The sequence below is a fragment of the Nesoenas mayeri genome (assembly GCF_963082525.1).
Source record: "Nesoenas mayeri genome assembly, chromosome: 14".
Classification (NCBI taxonomy): domain Eukaryota; kingdom Metazoa; phylum Chordata; class Aves; order Columbiformes; family Columbidae; genus Nesoenas; species Nesoenas mayeri.
Window position 1 is genome coordinate 17,318,966 of NC_137556.1, and position 17,154 is coordinate 17,336,119.

Below are 17,154 nucleotides of genomic sequence, written 5' to 3' on the forward strand. Positions count from 1 at the left end.
TGGCAGGTACGTGGGGACTTTCCCAAGGTGAAACCTCACGGATGTCGAAACCCGCCACATCCACCCAGCGCTGCCCGGCACCTGGAGTCCCCATGGGCTGGACGCCCTCGCGTGTGACCTGTGTGGGAGGGCTCTGCTGCTTCTGCCTGCATTTTCAGTTTCATTTTCTTTCGGTTTGATTTTTATCAGAACTGCGCAGCTCCACCTGTGGCACCAGCAGCCTGTTCGGTGCCGGGGTTCTGGGTTCGTCTGCAGCAGCAGCGTCTAGAGGAGCCGCGGCCACCCGGGCTGGAGCCCAGAGCCCAGTAACGCAGCATCAGCGCTGGCGGCGGTAACTGCTGCGGTGGGTGTGGTGAGAGGAGCGACTCCGTGGCTGCGGAGCAGGGAGGGCTGGCGTGGGGTTGGCATGGATTTGGGAGTGGGGTGGCCACCCAGGCTCTCTCTAGCTGAGCCCACGTGGGCGCGGGGACAGCCCCAAGGTGGCCTGGGCAGCGCGATGGAACCTGCTGCGTTCCAGCAGCCTGCAAAGGGAGGGTCGGCTCTGCTGTGTGCTCCGGGGTGCTCAGTGTGCTCGATGTGCATCCCTTTCTCCACTCCTTGTGGCTGCTGGGGACGACAGTCCCTCCTGACGCCTCTCTGCTGCAGATGTCTCAGGAGTCGCGGCGGCCGAGCCGCCCCACCGCCCTGCTCATCCCCACGGCGCGGGGCGGGCGAGCACGGCGCGCCATGTACCTGCTGCTGGCCCTGAGCACCGCGGCGCTGTACCTCGCCGAGGAGTCCCTCACGCCCACCGCTCGCAGCCTCATCTCCCACTTTGTGGCCCTGCAGATCTGGGTGCTGCTCAAGGGCATCTGCTACCTGGCGGAGGAGATCTTCCACCTGCAGTCCAGGTGAGCCAGCGCTGTCTCCCAGGTTCCTGGGGGGACAGGGGCACAGCAGCCTCTGGGTGTCGGGAGGGATCTGTTCCTTGTTTCTAACCCCATGCATGTCCTCTGCGGTGATGCTCTGCTGTGCCCCAGCAGCACAGGCTGCTGTCCATCAGCCTTGCATCTTTCTCAGTTCCTCATCTTCCTCTTCCTCCTTCTTCTTCTCCTCCTCTCCCTTCTCCTGCCTGCCCATCTCTCCCATTATCTGTTGACATCTCCCTTTCCTTCCAAGTGCGCCCTTTCCCTGGGGAGCCGATCTCAGCCCCAATCTCATCCACTGCCAGAGGACACAAGGCTGTTGGCGATAACCTCCTCTTGCTGTCCAAGGTGACATTGCGTCTGCTGCCCTCCCAGACCCAGGGGTGCTGCAGAAGCCCCAGCCTGGGTGCACCCTGGTGCTGGGCAGGGTCCCACAGGGCTCTTTGCTGCTCCAGAAGGTCAGTGGCACTGGCAGGGCAGTGGGACCATCCCCTGGCCAGTGCTGCAGACAGGGATGGTGGGTGGTCACCAGCCTGTCTCCTGTCTCCTCTCCCACCCAGGCACCACGGCAGCTTATGGAGAGCCCTGAACGCCTGTGTCCCCCTGCACTGGCACCTGCCCTCATTGCTCGTCTCTGGCTCAGCCTACGTGGCTCTTTTCGATGGAGATGGGTGGCAGCTGGGCCTCCACCTCGTCCTGGCCAGCGTGGGCCATCTCCTCACCTTCATGTTGGGACTCAACGTAAGGCACCAACACCTCTTGCCCGGCCGGGTGTCCCAGGGAGCCTGGCAGCCCCAGGCAGTCACAGAATCTCAGACTGGTTGGGGTTGGAAGAGACCTCTGAAGATCCCCCAGTCCAGCCCCTGCAGGGTCACAGAGCAGATCACACGGGGTCACGTCCAGGCGGGTTTGAATGTCTCAGGGAAGGAGACTCCATACCCGCTCTGGGCAGCCTGGGCCAGGCTCTGGCACCTCACAGCAAAAAAGTTTCTCCTCATATTCAGATGGAACCTCCTGTGTTTCAGTCTGTGCCTGTTGCCCCTCACCCTGGCACTGGGCACCACTGAACAGAGTCTGGTCCATCCTCTGACACCCACCCTGGAGATATTTATAAACATTGATAAGATCCCTCTCAGCTTCTCTTCTCCAGCTGAACAGCCCCAGCTCTCTCAGTCTCTCCTCATAAGGCTCTCTAGGCTCCTCAGCATCTTTGTGTCCCACCACTGGACTCCCTCCAGTAACTCTTTCTCCTTAAAGTGGGGAGCCCAGAACTGGACCCAGAACTGCAGATGTGGCCTCCCCAGGGCAGAGCAGAGGGGGAAGATTCACCTCCCTTCACCTGCTGCTCACACTCTTCCTCATTCAACCCAGGTACCATTGGCCTGTTGGCCACAAGGGCACATTGTTGGCTCATGGTGACCCTGTTGTCAACCAGAACTTTCAAGTTCTCTGCAGAGCTGCTTTCCAACAGGTCCACCCCAACCTGCACTGGTGCCGGGGGTTATCCCTCCCCAGGTGCAGGACCCCACGCTTGCCCTTGTTGACCTTCCTCATGTTCTGCCCCCGCACGTACAGCCCCGCAGCAGCAGACACGCTCTCGCTAGCTCAGCCGAGGCGCTGATCTCGGCCCCACTCTGCCACGCGTGCTGGTGGGGCCCGGCTGCCATTACTGACCACGGCCACCCCTGCTGCAGCCGTAGCTCCCGTGACACAAAAAAAGTGTGGCTTTAATTCCGCCAGTCAAGCTGGTGCTTGGGGGAAGAGCAGCCTGCGCAGTCTGCAAAGCGTTAATTATCAGGCGTGCTGTGGTGGCCGAGCCCAGCGCCGGGGACCTCTGCGGCGTGGGGAGGGCTCTGCTTCACCCAGCAGAGCTGGGAGGCGAGAGGGGTCACACAGGTGACAGAAAGGTGCTTTGGGGATGGCAGCCATCAGGTGCACATAGGGTTTCAACACCCATTTCTACCTAAATGAACACACAGAGCTGGCAGAGGCCCTGGAAATGCCACCATCGGGTGCTGGGGTGTCTCTTCCCGCGTGCTGGAAGCGCTGGGCAGATGCACGGGTTGCACTGGGACGCGCAGTCCCGGTGGAGGATGCAGCCAGGAGGGTGTCCAGCTCACCCCAGCATCAGCTTCCTCACCTGCAGGGCTGTGTGGGCCGTCGAGGGCGTTTGGCCCATGGGGCAGTGAAAGGGCCAGCAGGGCTGGTCACTCAGAATCACAGAATCCCACAATGTCAGGGGTTGGAAGGGACCTGGAAAGCTCATCCAGTGCAATCCCCCCATGGAGCAGGAACACCCAGATGAGGTTACACTCTTCAGATCTCGCTGGGGGCGCGGCTGCTCCGCAGTCCCCATAGGGAACTGACTGGTGTCTGCTGTCATCGCCACTGGTCTGTCTGTCCTTCTCTCTGCAGAAGCCCTCAGCGGTGGAAATGTCTGAGATGTTTGAGACGTCCAAGCAGAACGTCGCTCATGGGCTGGCCTGGTCTTATTACGTTGGGTACCTAAAAATAGTCCTGCCACGTACGTAGCTCTTTCCCTGCATTATCATGCCTATGGATAGAAATAGCTCCTGATAACAATCCTCTCGCTTCTACAGTGTCAGCAGGGGAATGGGAACCGAGGTAGAAAGCAGCTGTACTCACACCAGGCCCCTCTGCCCAATATTCTCTTCCACCAGGGGTGAAAAAGTCGATGGAGGAATTCAGCAGAGCCAACCCCAACGTGCTGACATGCAGGGAGACCTGGAAGCTCCACATCTTGATCCCTCTGAGCTGTGATGTCTATGATGACCTGGAGAAAGTTGACAGCAATATCCAGTACCTGACAGACCTCGCCGAAACTACCCTGAGCCGAGCTGGCACCAAAAAAAGGGTCTATAAACACAGCCTGTACGCAATCAGGGATGAAGACAACAAGGTAGGCTGAGGGCAGCGTCAGAGTGGTCAGTATGGCTCAGCCCAAAGGTCTCCTTGGCCTCAGATCCTGGCCCAGAGGCGGCTGTGAGGGCAGGACAGTGTCCCCAGCCCTCAGGTCCCGTGAGATGGAGAGGTCCTGTCCGTGCCGGCCCCTGCAGCCCGTCCCCCCGGCTGCCTCCTCCCGGCTCAGCCCTTGCGGGGACGTTGGGCTCACTGAACCCCTCCTGGAGTTGATTTCAGTCTGGAAAACAGCAGGAAACTGAGCAGAAAAAAAGCAGATGTGGGGTCCACTTCTCATAGGACAAGTGAATTTTTCCTTTTGTTGTGAAGGATGCTTGAAAATGTCTGTGTGAGTCACTATATAATTTGACTCTCCCCTTCCTCCAGTCACCTCTTTCCCAGGCTGAGCCCCAAATCCCTCCACCTCCTGTTGCATTCACCTCCTTCCACGCCTCCAGGCAGATGGGCCTCTGCCCTGCACCCCTGGAGGAGGGAACCCCCTGGTCCTGCTGACCCAGCCCTGGGTGGAGGCGTCAGCAGAGCGATGCTTCTCACCTGGCTCCCCCTACTTTGCCGTTTGATGGTGCTGAGCACTGAGCTGCTGGTTCTAAACCCGGCAGGGCTCCTTTCCTGGCCCCGCTCCCGGGGAAGCGCGGTCAGCGCTGGGTTTCCCTGTGGGGATGCAGACACTGACGCTGTTTCATCTGCCGGGCTCCCGCTGAGTCAGTCGCACCCAGTGACCTCCAGCAGCTCCACAGCCCAGCACTGTCCTGAACCGCTGTCCCCAGCGCGCTGTCCGGGCAGTGCCGAGGGCGCACGTGGCAGTGACACTGGCTTGGTCACTGCGGTGACTGCGCTCCAGGCTGGCAGCTCTTCCCGCTGCTCCACATTTACCCAGGGCTCCCGTCCCTCGTCCTTCTGACACACTCAAACTGTCTGGTTTGCCATCAGTACCCCCACTGCAAGGATAGATTGTTCCCTCTTGTCTTAGCCAAGTCATGATTTCTGGCACTGGGAGCTACATTCCAAGTGCTCAGTGAATGGGACCATTAATGAAACTATCCAAGGAAAGGAGAGTTGCAGAAAGATCAGACCAGCCAAACCAGAGTATGAGGTGGAACCCAACCACACAGGGCCTGCCCTACTGGGTTGCTTATTTCTCCCCTCCCTTCCTACCATAAATCTCAGTATCTGCTGTGGGGAAAGCAGCTGCATAAGAGATCTGCTGAGCCATCCCCTCATCCCAGTATGAGAGTTACTGGTAACCCTGCTCCTCCTTGGAATTTTTGATGGCCTTAGCAAATCTCTCCTTGTTTGTTTGATCAGCCTCTTTCCAGCTGTGCATTCACCTTGCCAGCATTTCACAGAATCCCAGAATGTCAGGGATTGGAAGGGACCTGTAAAGCTCATCCAGTGCAATCCCCCCATGGAGCAGGAACACCCAGATGAGGTTACACAGGAAGGTGTCCAGGCGGGTTGGAATGTCTGCACAGAAGGAGACTCCACAACCCCCCTGGGCAGCCTGGGCCAGGCTCTGACACCCTCACCCCAAACAAGTTTCTTCTCCTCTTTCAGTGGAACCTCCTGTGTTCCAGTTTGTACCCATTACGCCTTGTCCTGTCACTGGTTGTCACCGAGAAGAGCCTGGCTCCATCCTCCTGACACTCACCCTTTATATATTTATAAACATTAATGTGGTCTTCTCCATTCTCCCGCTCTCCATTGGGGTGCTCAGATGTCCTCATCTCTAGCGGAAACACACCAAGAAGGTGTGATCACACACAGGCGAGGGGCGTCTCCAGGAGGACCAAGCTCCATGGGGAAAACCCCTCCCCAGGCCAGGCTTGGGAGTGCTGCAAAGCCAGCGGCTGCACCCCGGCACCCACGGGAGGGAGGGAGCTCCCAGAGCCCACCCGGCGCTTGGGCACAGCTCTACCCAGCTGAGGGCAGGGGGACACTGGCCCCATCCCCGGGGTCCAGCACCCAGCACCAGCACAGGGCAGGAGCTGCCCAGGAGTCTCTGCCCAGCACTGGGGACCCCGACAGCCCTTTGCTGGGCACTCGGTGCCCCTGTCCTGACGTCTCTGTGCTCCCTCCCGCAGCTCTGGCACTGCGCAGTGGAGTACGCCACCCCGCTGCAGTCCCTCCACGCCATGTCCCAGGATGACTGTGCCGCCTTCAGCCGGGAGGACCGCGTGGAGCAGGCCAAGCTGTTCTACAGGACGCTGGAGGAGATCCTGAGAGGCTCCCGGGAGTGCGTGGGCACCTACCGGCTCGTGCCCTACGAGGGTGAGCGGGCGGGGGACGGTTGGGGTCCCCATGCTCCCCCAGCCCTGAGTGACCGCGGGTGAGGGCAGACGAGGGGCAGGAGATGGGATCTGTGCAGCGCTTGGCTGACACCTCCCACAGAGAGACACAGAGTCATAGAATCATTTTGGTTGGAAGAGACCCTCAGGATCATCAAGTCCAACCATAACCCACCCCTGTCCCTGCCCCATGTCCTGAGAACCTCATGTCCGTCTGTCCAACCCCTCCAGAGATGGTGACTCCAGCACTGCCCTGGGCAGCCTATTCCAATGCCTGACAACCCTTTCCAGGAAGAAACTTTTCCTAATATCCAATCTGAACCTCCCCTGGTGCAACTTGAGGCCGTTTCCTCTGCTCCTGGCGCTTGTTCCTGGGGAGCAGAGCCCGACCCCCCTGGCTCCAAGCTCCTTTCAGGCAGTTCAGAGATAGGTCTCCCCTCAGCTCCTGTTCTCCAGATGAACCCCCAGGTCCCTCAGCCGCTCCATCACACTTGTGCTCCAGCCCCTCACCAGCTCCGTTCCCTTCTCTCCACTCGCTCCAGCACCTCAAGGCCTTTCTTGGCCTGAGAGGCCCAAAACTGACCCCAGGATTTGAGGTTTGGCCTCAGCAGTACCCAGCACAGGAACGGTCACTGCCCTGGGCCTGCTGGCCACACTATTCCTGACCCACATCGTCAGATGGCCCTGGGGGGTCCCTGCCCCTGTCACAGGGATTTCTTGCTGTGGGTCTCAGGAGTAGGGAGGATGCTGGCAGAGCTGGTCCCTGTCCAATACCCAGAGTCACCTGAGACAAATGCTCTTCTGCTGGGACAGCAGGAACGCTCCCTGAAGGCTGAGGTGTAACAGGGGCTGCCGAGGACGGAGCAGCTCCTGTCACTGCTGCTGTTCCTGCTGCTGTTCCTGCTGGGGCTGGCAGCCCCCGGCAGCAGGATGGGTGCTGGGGTGTGCGGGCTCAGCACCATTCCTGCTGAGTGGGGATGGGACAGAGCCAGGCTTTCCCTTTACCATCCTCCTTTCCTTCCCCTTCTCACCTCCGCCAGAGCAGCGGGGCTTGAGAACAGCTTGCTGCTTCTTGCTGAAACGGATCCCCTTGTTTTTGAGAGGAGGTTCAACGCTCTCCCTGATGGGGAGGAGCATTTATATCCAACACAACAAGCACTACTGGGAAACCATAGTGCCTGTGTTTTGCTCTCCTTCCTGCACTCTCTGTTTCAATTTCTTTCATCTGGCATGCTGAAAGGAGAAGTAAGAGGCGTATTTTGACTTCTCCGGAAATTCTGCCTCTTTGGAGGCATCTCCCAGCACCTCTGCTCCCTGCCCAGGCTGCTGCCTCGGGCCAGACCGCTGACAATGGGTTTTGTCTTTCTTCTGTTGCAGAGTCAGGTGAAGCAGAGCCCCACTTCTTGTCCAGAGAGCTGCTCTGGCACCTGCGGCAGCAGCACCGTGAGGAATACACCGTGCACGAGGGGACTCGCCCCCGCAGCCCATCCACGACCCTCACCTCGACAGAGCTCAACCTCCAGATCAGCGCGTCAGACCTGCCGCAGCCCTTGCGAAGCGACGGCTTCTGAACCGCAGCGCTGGCCGCCCCGCACCGCGGCTCGGGGCTCCGCTCCCCTTCCTTCCGCATCCAGTGCCGCCCGCGGCCGCCATCCCCAGCTCCTGCAGGAACTCCCCACCAAAACCTCCTGTGCACCACGTGGACTGGGAACAGCTGACTCAAACCACAGCCCTGTGGCACGGTTCCCGTCTTCTTGGTTATGTATATCTCGTATACTAAGTGTTGGTTTTCAATCTGCTTTGATTTGTGTCATATAAAGTGTTTTCTGCTGGGGCAAGTGCATTATCCTGAATCTTGGGCATGATGTGCTGTCTGCCCTTGGACATCTGTGTTGTCAGAAGCGGCTTTGGAAATCCCAGACATGGTGTGTACGTGTGCGCTGGGTCCAACACCCCCAGCCACCCGGCCTGGCGCATCTGACGGCTCCTGCAGGCACATGGAATATGCACGGGACTCCCGGCCTGATGTCACACGCAAACATCCCCATGTTCCACCCACTCGGGATGTGGAGTGGGAAGCAGAGGAGACCAGACCTGGGAACTGTGACATTTGGTGGTGCCACGGTGCGGGAAGCCTCCCTGCCTTTGCTCCATCCAGCAGTTTTGTGCTGAGCGCCATCTGATGCCCTTTGTGCCCACGTTCCTCCCGAGCTCTCTGCAGAAGTGTTTCTACAGCCCCATAGGACGTGCCAGACCCCTGGAGCGCTGGGAAAGGGGCAGGTGCAGCCCTGGGGGGGTTTGCAAGGGGGTTCTGGTGCAAGACATCGTGTGTTGGGTGCTCAGCCCTCCGTGCCTGGGGGTGCAGGAGCCTCAACCAGCCCAGCCAGCCGGGCAGACAGCAAAATACCAAAGGTGCCCCTGGGGCAGGCCATGGGGCAGGCGAGCCAGCTGCCTTCAGGCAGCCAAGCACAAGTGACATGGCATGGTCAGAGCTGCGTGCCATGGGACAGAATGGTGGCCCCAGGGCTCCTCAGGCTGCCAGAGCCCATGGCAGAGCTTGGTGCAGGGCCCAGAGCTGTGTACCCAGGGCTCTGTGCCTCAGTTTCCCCTTTTTCCAGGAGCTGAAGGAGGATCTGGCCAGCCAGTCCTGCCCTGAGAGGCAAGGGGGGGCAGGAGGCAGCTCTGTTGGCTCCGATGTTGCAGCATCCCTATGTTTGGTCCCTCCCAACTCCCAGGACTTTGGCAGGAAGTCCCAGAGAGATCCCAGAGGCTTGTACTCAGCCTGAGCTTCCAGCACCAGGGCCCAGACACAGCTGTAACCACCCTCTGGGCCATGGAGACCCCCAGGGGACTGTGGAGTCCAGGGGCTCGGAGGAGGGAACCCAACCACCTGGCTAAGGACGGTGACACAAGTGCTGTGCCTGGCGCCATTCACAGCTGCCTGGATGGGTTTGCCTGGAGCCAGGGACACAGAGGCATCCTGGGGGATGCTGCTGCCTCTCTTTGGGGATCCTGGGGAGTCCCCAGTTAAGCCACATTCCCTGACACCATTTCTCCAGTGTGGCTGTGGTCTCTCCGGTCCTGTAGAGGGTGAGTGTCAGGAGGATGGAGCCAGGCTGTTCTCAGTGACAACCAGTGATAGGACAAGGGGCAATGGGTACAAACTGGAACAGAGGAGGTTCCACTTAAACATGAGAAGAAACTTGTTCCTGGTGAGGGTGGCAGAGCCTGGCCCAGGCTGCCCAGGGGGGTTGTGGAGTCTCCTTCTGTGCAGACATTCCAACCCGCCTGGACACCTTCCTGTGCAACCTCATCTGGGTGTTCCTGCCCCATGGGGGGATTGCACTGGATGAGCTTTCCAGGGCCCTCCCAACCCCTGACATTGTGTGATTGTGATTCTGTGACGGATGTGCCATGGCTCTAAACAGCCGGCTCAGGCTCCTCGCCGTGTCTGTGCCTCATGGCTCCTGCTACAGCCCAGCTCCCCAGTCTGAGCACGCACAGCCCGTGTGAGGACCGTGGTGACAGACCAGCCAAGAGGACAGAGCCAGCACAGCTGTGGGGATCACGGTAGGGCACTGGGCTTTTTGTCGCTCCCAGGCCAAGGTGAAGGGGTTTGTGGCTGAGCAGTATCACAGAATCACAATCACAGAATGTCAGGGACATCCTTCCCTTCACATGGTGCCCATGTAGCTCCAGGGACATTCAGAGCTCTGTGCGCCCTGTGGGACACCACGTGCTGTCCCTCATGGGTTAGTACCACTATCCCGGCCTGGACATGTGCTCTGGGCTGAGGCATTCTGCCCCCAGCATGACCCCAAGTAAAGAGGGATCGGCTACAGCTTATTGCTCTCTCATCTAAATCCACTCATGAAATAGCTCCAGTTCCTTCTGCCTCTCCCTGGCTTTCCTTCCCAGGATAAAACTGCTCGTACCTGGCAGCTGCTGCTCAGTGAAGCACCCCAGCTGAATATCAGGGCTCCATCTTTCAGGCACACAGCAGAACACAATTGGAGATGTTTCCACAGCTCCAGAGCTTTCCAAGGAGGTTTGGCTGCATGTTGGTCCGCTGGAACTGGGAACTGGAACCCATTCCAGGATTCAGTAAAACCTTAATCTGCAGCCTAATCTCTGGGTGCTGCATCCGTGCAAAAGACACAAATGGCAGATGAAAGGGCAGTGAAGGGAGGGTTTGCGGCAGCAAAGGCCGCTGCAGGGAGCCAGCTGTTCTGCAGAGCTGTGGGGGATCTTTGCCGAGGCTGTCGCCATGCGCTGCGCCGGCCGGAGGGAGGAGGCAGAGCTGTGGAGCTGCAGGCGATGGACCTGCCGCTTGTGGTGGGACACAAACCCCTGGGTGCAGCGAGCAGAGTCCTGCACCTGAGGGTCTGGCCCTGGGCTGGTGGGCAGGGGTCCTGATCACCCACGTCTTGTTTGGGAGCAGCGTTGCCAAGGGCACAGAGCAAATGCCGTGGGCACCTGCCGAGATTCGAGGTAAATGCACGGCTGTGGCACCGGGGCTGCGCTCAACAACACGGGCACAAGCAGGACCTGAGGGAACGGCAGAAGATGTGCCGGGGAGGGTCAGTGGGACATGAGGAAAAGGTTCTTCCCCCAGAGGTGCTGGACACTGAACAGGCTCCCCAGGGAGGTGTCACGGCCCCAACCTGACAGTGTTCAAGAAGAAACCAGACAACGTCCTCAGACACACGGGGTGACCTGTGGGGTGTCTTGTGCAGGGACAGGAGCTGGACTCCATGATCCTTGTGGGTCCCTTCCAGCTCAGGACATTCTGTGATTCTATGGTTCTACAAATCCACTGGTATCCCCGTGGGACACAAACCCCGGCTCCTTCCCAAGGCCCTGCTCCCTTCCCATCCAGTCACTTCTTACCTTGCCCATCACGGCCCGCAGGCAGGTTGGGCTGAAGGTGGCTGACAAGCCCAGGGACGGGCACAAGCGCAGAGGAAACCTGACAGCACAACCTTGTTCCAGCAGAGACCGTGCTGGCAGCCAAAGGCTCAGCTCCTGCCGTGCTCAAGGGCAAAGCCAGGGCCAAGCACACGGCAAGGCCAGGCCTGTGCTGGCAGAGTCGCAGGCAGAGCTGAATTGCAGGCAGGAAAATCAAACCTTGGAAGTGGAAGCTGCTGCCCAAGCTGGCAAACAGTAGATAACCGGTTTCCCCTTGAGCCCCCTAATAGCAGAAATCTGCTGAGTTTTTGTGCTAATTGCAGCATTCCGGACCTGGCTTGGGACGCCCCGGCTGCTGAAGGTGCCGTGGGGCCGCAGCCTGGCCATGCTGCCGAGCACCATGTCCTCACCACTGCTGTGCACACAGCCACGGGCGGGCTAAAGCTCCGCATGTCCCCAGCCACCATGAGTGCTGGGGTAGGGCTCTGCACAGCGGTGCCCCGTGCCTCGGTGACACGGCTGCCCGGGCAGGCAGGGCTGTGCGAGGGGCACCAGCACTGCACCGGGACTGCCAGGGACCCGAGGGGTGATGAGCAGATTTAGGGGTATCTTCAACCCGAGCCCCCCGAGCAGAAGCCATGGGAACAGAAGCACAGCCCCAAGACTGACGCAGGGTGCTGAGCCCCAGTATGGCTGGTCCCTGGACAAGCACAGAGCCCCGGGTGACCCGCGGGTGGGCTCAGTGCAGCAGCGGGGGGTGGCTGGTGCTGCTCTGGCCCTGCCTTGTCCTCTGCTTCTGCACTGGGTGAGACGCACAGAATCATGGAATAGTTTGTGTTGAAGGGACCTCCAAAGCTCCCCCAGTTCCCCCTGCCCTGAGCAGGGACATCTTCACCAGCTCAGGTTGCTCAGAGCCCCGTCCAGCCTGGCCTGGGATGTCTCCAGGGATGGTTCAGCCACCACCTCTCTGGCCAACCTGGGCCAGGCTCTCACCACCCTCAGGGGCAACAATTTCTTCCTCATGTCCATCCTGAATCTCCCTCCTTTAGTTTAAACCATCACCCCTTGTCCTGTTGCAACAGGCCCTGCTAAAAAGTCTGTCCCCATCTTTCTTATAGGCTCCTTTTAAGTCCAGAAAGGCCTCAATAAGGTCTCCCTGGAGCCTTCTCCAGGCTGAACACCTCAACTCTCCCAGCCTGTCCTCCCAGGAGAAAAGGACATGTGTGGGGTGTGAGGGGTGTGTGGGATGTGTGGGATGTGTGGGACAAGGAGCTGAGCTTCCCAGCCAGCTCTGCAGCAGGACTGCTGGGTCTCAGGCATCCAGGCCTCAAAGGGCTAAAGACCATCTGGTCACAGCCAACCAGCCCCACCAGCAGCAGGGTGTTCTTGCTGGATATTTTTGCCCAACACCTAGACTGCTCCATGGCCCGAGAGTCTCCTCTCTGCCCTCAGGATGAGGGAACAATGAGAGGGAGTGACAGAGCCTGGCACCGCGTGGCTGTGCCCTCCGGCCGGGCTGAGCACGGGGGCAGCGAGGACGAGGGTTCCCACAGCTCCTCCTCACACCTCGGCTGCTCCCACCAGGGTGTCGGTGCTGTTGGGTGTCCATAAGCCCAGCTCCGAGGTGGGCACTCCTTTCTGCAGCACGCTTTGGTCTTTTCTCCCTCTGGGTGACCAGAAATCGCTGTTAACTGCCTGTGGTGATTCTCCCTGCTCCATACAGCAAAGACTTACTTTTTAGCCCCAGCGTAGCTGATAAGTGAGCTGTCTCAAAGACCCATCGCAGAGCAGGTGCTTGGGCTTTTACCACAAACTTAGAAAAACTCACCTTTGGTTCTTCTGCAGGTTCTTCTGCCTATTACAAGTGTTTTCACTTCTGCTCCTCTCCTTTACCTCGGATGAAAAGCCATCGGTGCCCACTGACCTGCTGTGTGCAGGAATACAGCAGCTGTCTGGGACAGAGGGATGGGAGGATGGAGCACAGTGCTCCCAAATTCTTGTCTTTTGGTTCGGGAATGGTGAATTTTTATGGAGGTTGCATTCTCCTTACTGTGTGCAAGTCACTGCTTTGCTCAAAATCAGAAAAACTTACTGAGTCATTTCAATTCATTCTGTTTGTAGTGGGAACTGGAGTTGACCAAGCACTGAACAAAATGCTTATATACTTATCATTATCAGCAGCTGAAGGAAAAACACGTGGCTTAACAGACCAAAGAACAAAACCGCAGCGGTCCCTGCCCTTGGCAATACCCTCACTTACGTGTGTGTGAATCCGAGCAGCTGATCCGGATGCTGGTTTTCTCCCTCTCGCTGTCTGTGCTTGTGGGGCCTTGTCCTCGCAACGGCAGTAAAGAGGGAACTTCTATAATGCTGGTGGTCAGCGACTGGATCATGGAAAGTGTGCTGAGATTTCTCACTTTTGCTTACATTCCTGGTAACTACAGTCTGCTGAAGCCTTATGCCAAGTACACACCTTGGCTGCAAAGTTTCTTTCTTAATGGGAGACCCGCAGTCAATTTTGACTCTAAAAATTTATGCAGTGGCTTGAATATTAATGCTGGCACTACCAAAACACATCTTCCAGCAGACCCGAAAACCTGAGCCACTGGTGCCAGGATGCAGATGTTCTCAGCTTCGTTTGTGCTCCTGCCCCTGAGAGCTCCAAACCCATCCCAATGACTTGGGTCCTGAAGCCTTTGGGCAGAAACTTTCTAACTGTCTTAAAAGGTCAAATTATAGAATCATGGAATCGTTTTGGTTGGAAAAGACCCTCAAGATCATCATAATCCAACCATTAACCCAACACTGGCAGTAACCCATGTCCCTAAGAGCCCCATCTGTCCAGCCCTCCAGGGCTGGTGACTCCAGCACTGCCCTGGGCAGCCTGTTCCAATGCCCCACAGCCCTTTGGGGAAGAAATTGTTCCCCACATCCAACCTCAACCTCCCCTGGCGCAACTTGAGGCCATTTCCTCTGCTCCTGGTGCTTGTTCCTGGGGAGCAGAGCCCGACCCCCCCGGCTCCAAGCTCCTTTCAGGCAGTTCAGAGATCAGAAGGTCTCCCCTCAGCTCCTGTTCTCCAGCTGAACCCCCCAGGTCCCTCAGCCGCTCCATCACACTTGTGCTCCAGCCCCTCACCAGCTCCTTGTACGGAGCTCTGGAAACACAGAATCCTCTGCATCTGGGGCAGGAGGGGCGAAGAAGCCAAAGGCAGCTATTTCTGTAGCTTGACAACAGCTCAAAAGATTCATCAGGACCTACTTTTATTTGTATCTTTAAATCTTATATCCATGTAATTTCTAAAGGTTGGTTGGTAACTGTGCAGGCTCAGAGCAAAGACCGCTTGGCGAATGTTGATGCTTTAGAACCAGCTGCTGCAGGGCGGTCACTTCAGGAGGCTAAGCTAACACAAGTTATTGGAGAAGGGTTCACAGGGCAGCCGGGAGGCTCCTGTGCATCGATGGGGGAAAACCCGCACGTCACCTTCTGCAGAGAAGCGCATGTGTGGGTGGGACGGGTGCACCCTCCCGAGGAGCCCAGCGCAGGTGAGCAGCAGCGACTGTTCCACAGCGCTGCGCTGCCCTCAGGTGCTGCTTCTCAACAGTGTCCGCGTTTTCAAAGGCGGCCTGAGCTAAGTTGCACTTTCCTAGTTTTGTGGTTATGCTCCAAGAAAGACTCTTGCAATCACACTGATTTATTTTTCTTTATTTACCTCTCATGTAGTAAAAATCCTGTTTAAAATGTGGGCTTGTTTGAAGTGGCTGAGGAAAAGGGCAGATTCTCTAAGCTCACACCTTCTGTGGTTAAAGTTTGGCACCCTGCAAAGCTGGGAAAGAGCAGCTCAGCACTTCAGCCACAGCTGGACCCTCATATCTCTTGGGCCTAAACTGGTGATTAATTAATTAACTGCCTCTGCTTTGTGGTCCACCTGCTGCTGACTGCACAGTCCCTTTGGTCTCCTCTTCTCAGGGGCTCGGTGGGACCTGTATAACACACACACCCTTAAGACCTCGAGCCTTTACAAGCCTGGTGTAACATCCATAGGGTTAACTCACACATAAAACCCAACATCCCAACTTTTAATTAACTTGTCAGCCAAGCGTCTAAAATGTGCATTTCTCACAGTTCCTCAGTCTTGCTTGTAGTTCTGTGGTGCCACCTCCAACACGTGTTAGATGGAGAGTGGTCCCCAGCACGACTGCACAGTGCTCACAGAAAGGTGAACAAAGAAATGGGAAAACCAAGTTAAAGCCCCAAAGAGCAAAGAAGGTGCCAGCCTGGGGTCACAGGTGGCTCGGGGGCCCACACAGGGCGGCGTTTCACCGAGCCTCTTGCTGGCAAGGGAACCGCCAGCTCCAGCCTTTATATGGTAACTTCAAGGTGTTCATTTTAGGGAGACTTTTTTGTTCTTTCCTCATCAGTTCTGTCCTGCCCACTGGTGCTGGGGTCTGCACTAGGAGCAGGGGTAACCAGGGCTGACACGGATGTAGAGGATGTCCCCAGTTACCATTTGTCCCCAGCAAACCAGCACTGATGCCTGAGCTGCTCTGATCACCGAGGAAAGAGCCCAACAGTGGTGTCTGCACAAACACATCCTGCTCGCAGGAGGGACAGAAGGGGCATTAATTAGTCTGGAACATGCTTTTTTCTCTTTTTCTCACTCTTGGTAGAGCCCCTAGGCTGGACACAGCCTCCCGAGGCCAGAGACCTGAAACCAGCAGCGGCATAGCCAGGGGACGGGGCTGCTCCAGCCTCACTGCTGGGAAAGGACAAATGTCCTAGTGCCACAGTCCAGGGCTGAGTGGAGGGTGGAAGGGACCCTGAGCCACAAGACGAGGCACCACACATGGGACCAAACACGTCCCGTTCCTTGTGCCTGGCCCAGCCACCGCACCAGACACCGCACCCCCAGTGCTGCTGCCACCAGCCCCACACGACCCCCTGGGGCATCGAGTGCACCTTCAGTCAGTTTGTAGATGACATGAAGCTGGGTGGGAGTGTTGATGTGCTGGAGGGTGGGATGGCCATACAGAGAGATCTGGACAAGCTGGATTGACGGGCTGAGGCCAATTGTCTGAGCTTCAACAACGCCAAGTGCTGGGTCCTGCACTTGGGTCACAACAACCCCATGAACACTCCAGGCTGGGGAAGAGCAGCTGGAAAGTGCCTGGAGGAAAAGGACCTGGGAGTGTTGGTGACAGCGTGCCCCCATGAGCCAGTGTGCCCAGGTGGCCAAGAGGCCACCGGCATCCTGGCTGGTACCAGCACTGGTGTGGCCAGCAGGCCCAGGGCAGTGACCGTCACTGTGCTGAGCACTGGTGAGGCCAAACCTCAAATCCTGGGGTCAGTTTTGGGCCTCTCAGGCCAAGAAAGGCCTTGAGGTGCTGGAGCGAGTTGAGAGAAGGGAACGGAGCTGGTGAGGGGCTGGAGCACAAGTGTGATGGAGCGGCTGAGGGACCTGGGGGGTTCAGCTGGAGAACAGGAGCTGAGGGGAGACCTTCTGATCTCTGAACTGCCTGAAAGGAGCTTGGAGCCAGGGAGGTCGGGCTCTGCTCCCCAGGAACAAGCGCCAGGAGCAGAGGAAACGGCCTCAAGTTGCGCCAGGGGAGGTTGAGGTTGGATGTGGGGAACAATTTCTTCCCCAAAGGGCTGTGGGGCATTGGAACAGGCTGCCCAGGGCAGTGCTGGAGGGCTGGACAGACGGACATGAGGTTCTCAGGACATGAGGCAATGCCAGAGGTGGGGTAACAGTTGGACTCGATGATCTTGAAGGTCTTTTCCAACCAAAATGATTCTGTGATTCCATGACTTGCCAGGACAGGAGCGGAGGTGGAATGAGACAGACTCAAGCCCTTAATATTTCAGAACGGCTCCCTGCACTGGACGCTGTTTGCTGCCCCTGTGCTCCCCACCTCTGCAGGCTGGAGCTGCACCAGCGCATCCACCCCACAGCCCATCACTGCCAACACGTGTCAGACGGTGACACCAGTCCCTGCGCAGCCGTGGGGCAGCCCCACGGGTGAACCTCCCCACGGCTCTGGCAGGACAAGGGACACTCAACACCTGCAGCCCTGGGCACTGTGAAATGGAGAAATAAACATAACAGCAGAGTCAATTA

General features: G+C 57.9%; 1 protein-coding gene across 1 annotated transcript; it reads left to right on the forward strand.

Annotated features, from left to right (window-relative positions):
• Positions 1–645: 645 nt before the first annotated feature.
• STING1 (stimulator of interferon response cGAMP interactor 1) lies at positions 646–7,701 on the forward strand (the record flags this gene model as incomplete). Its single annotated transcript, XM_080353198.1, has 6 exons — positions 646–890; positions 1,466–1,646; positions 3,321–3,429; positions 3,587–3,825; positions 5,927–6,113; positions 7,508–7,701. The coding sequence occupies 6 exons, from the start codon at positions 646–648 to the stop codon at positions 7,699–7,701; spliced, it is 1,155 nt and encodes a 384-aa protein (XP_080209324.1).
• Between the last annotated feature and the right edge of the window lie 9,453 nt (positions 7,702–17,154).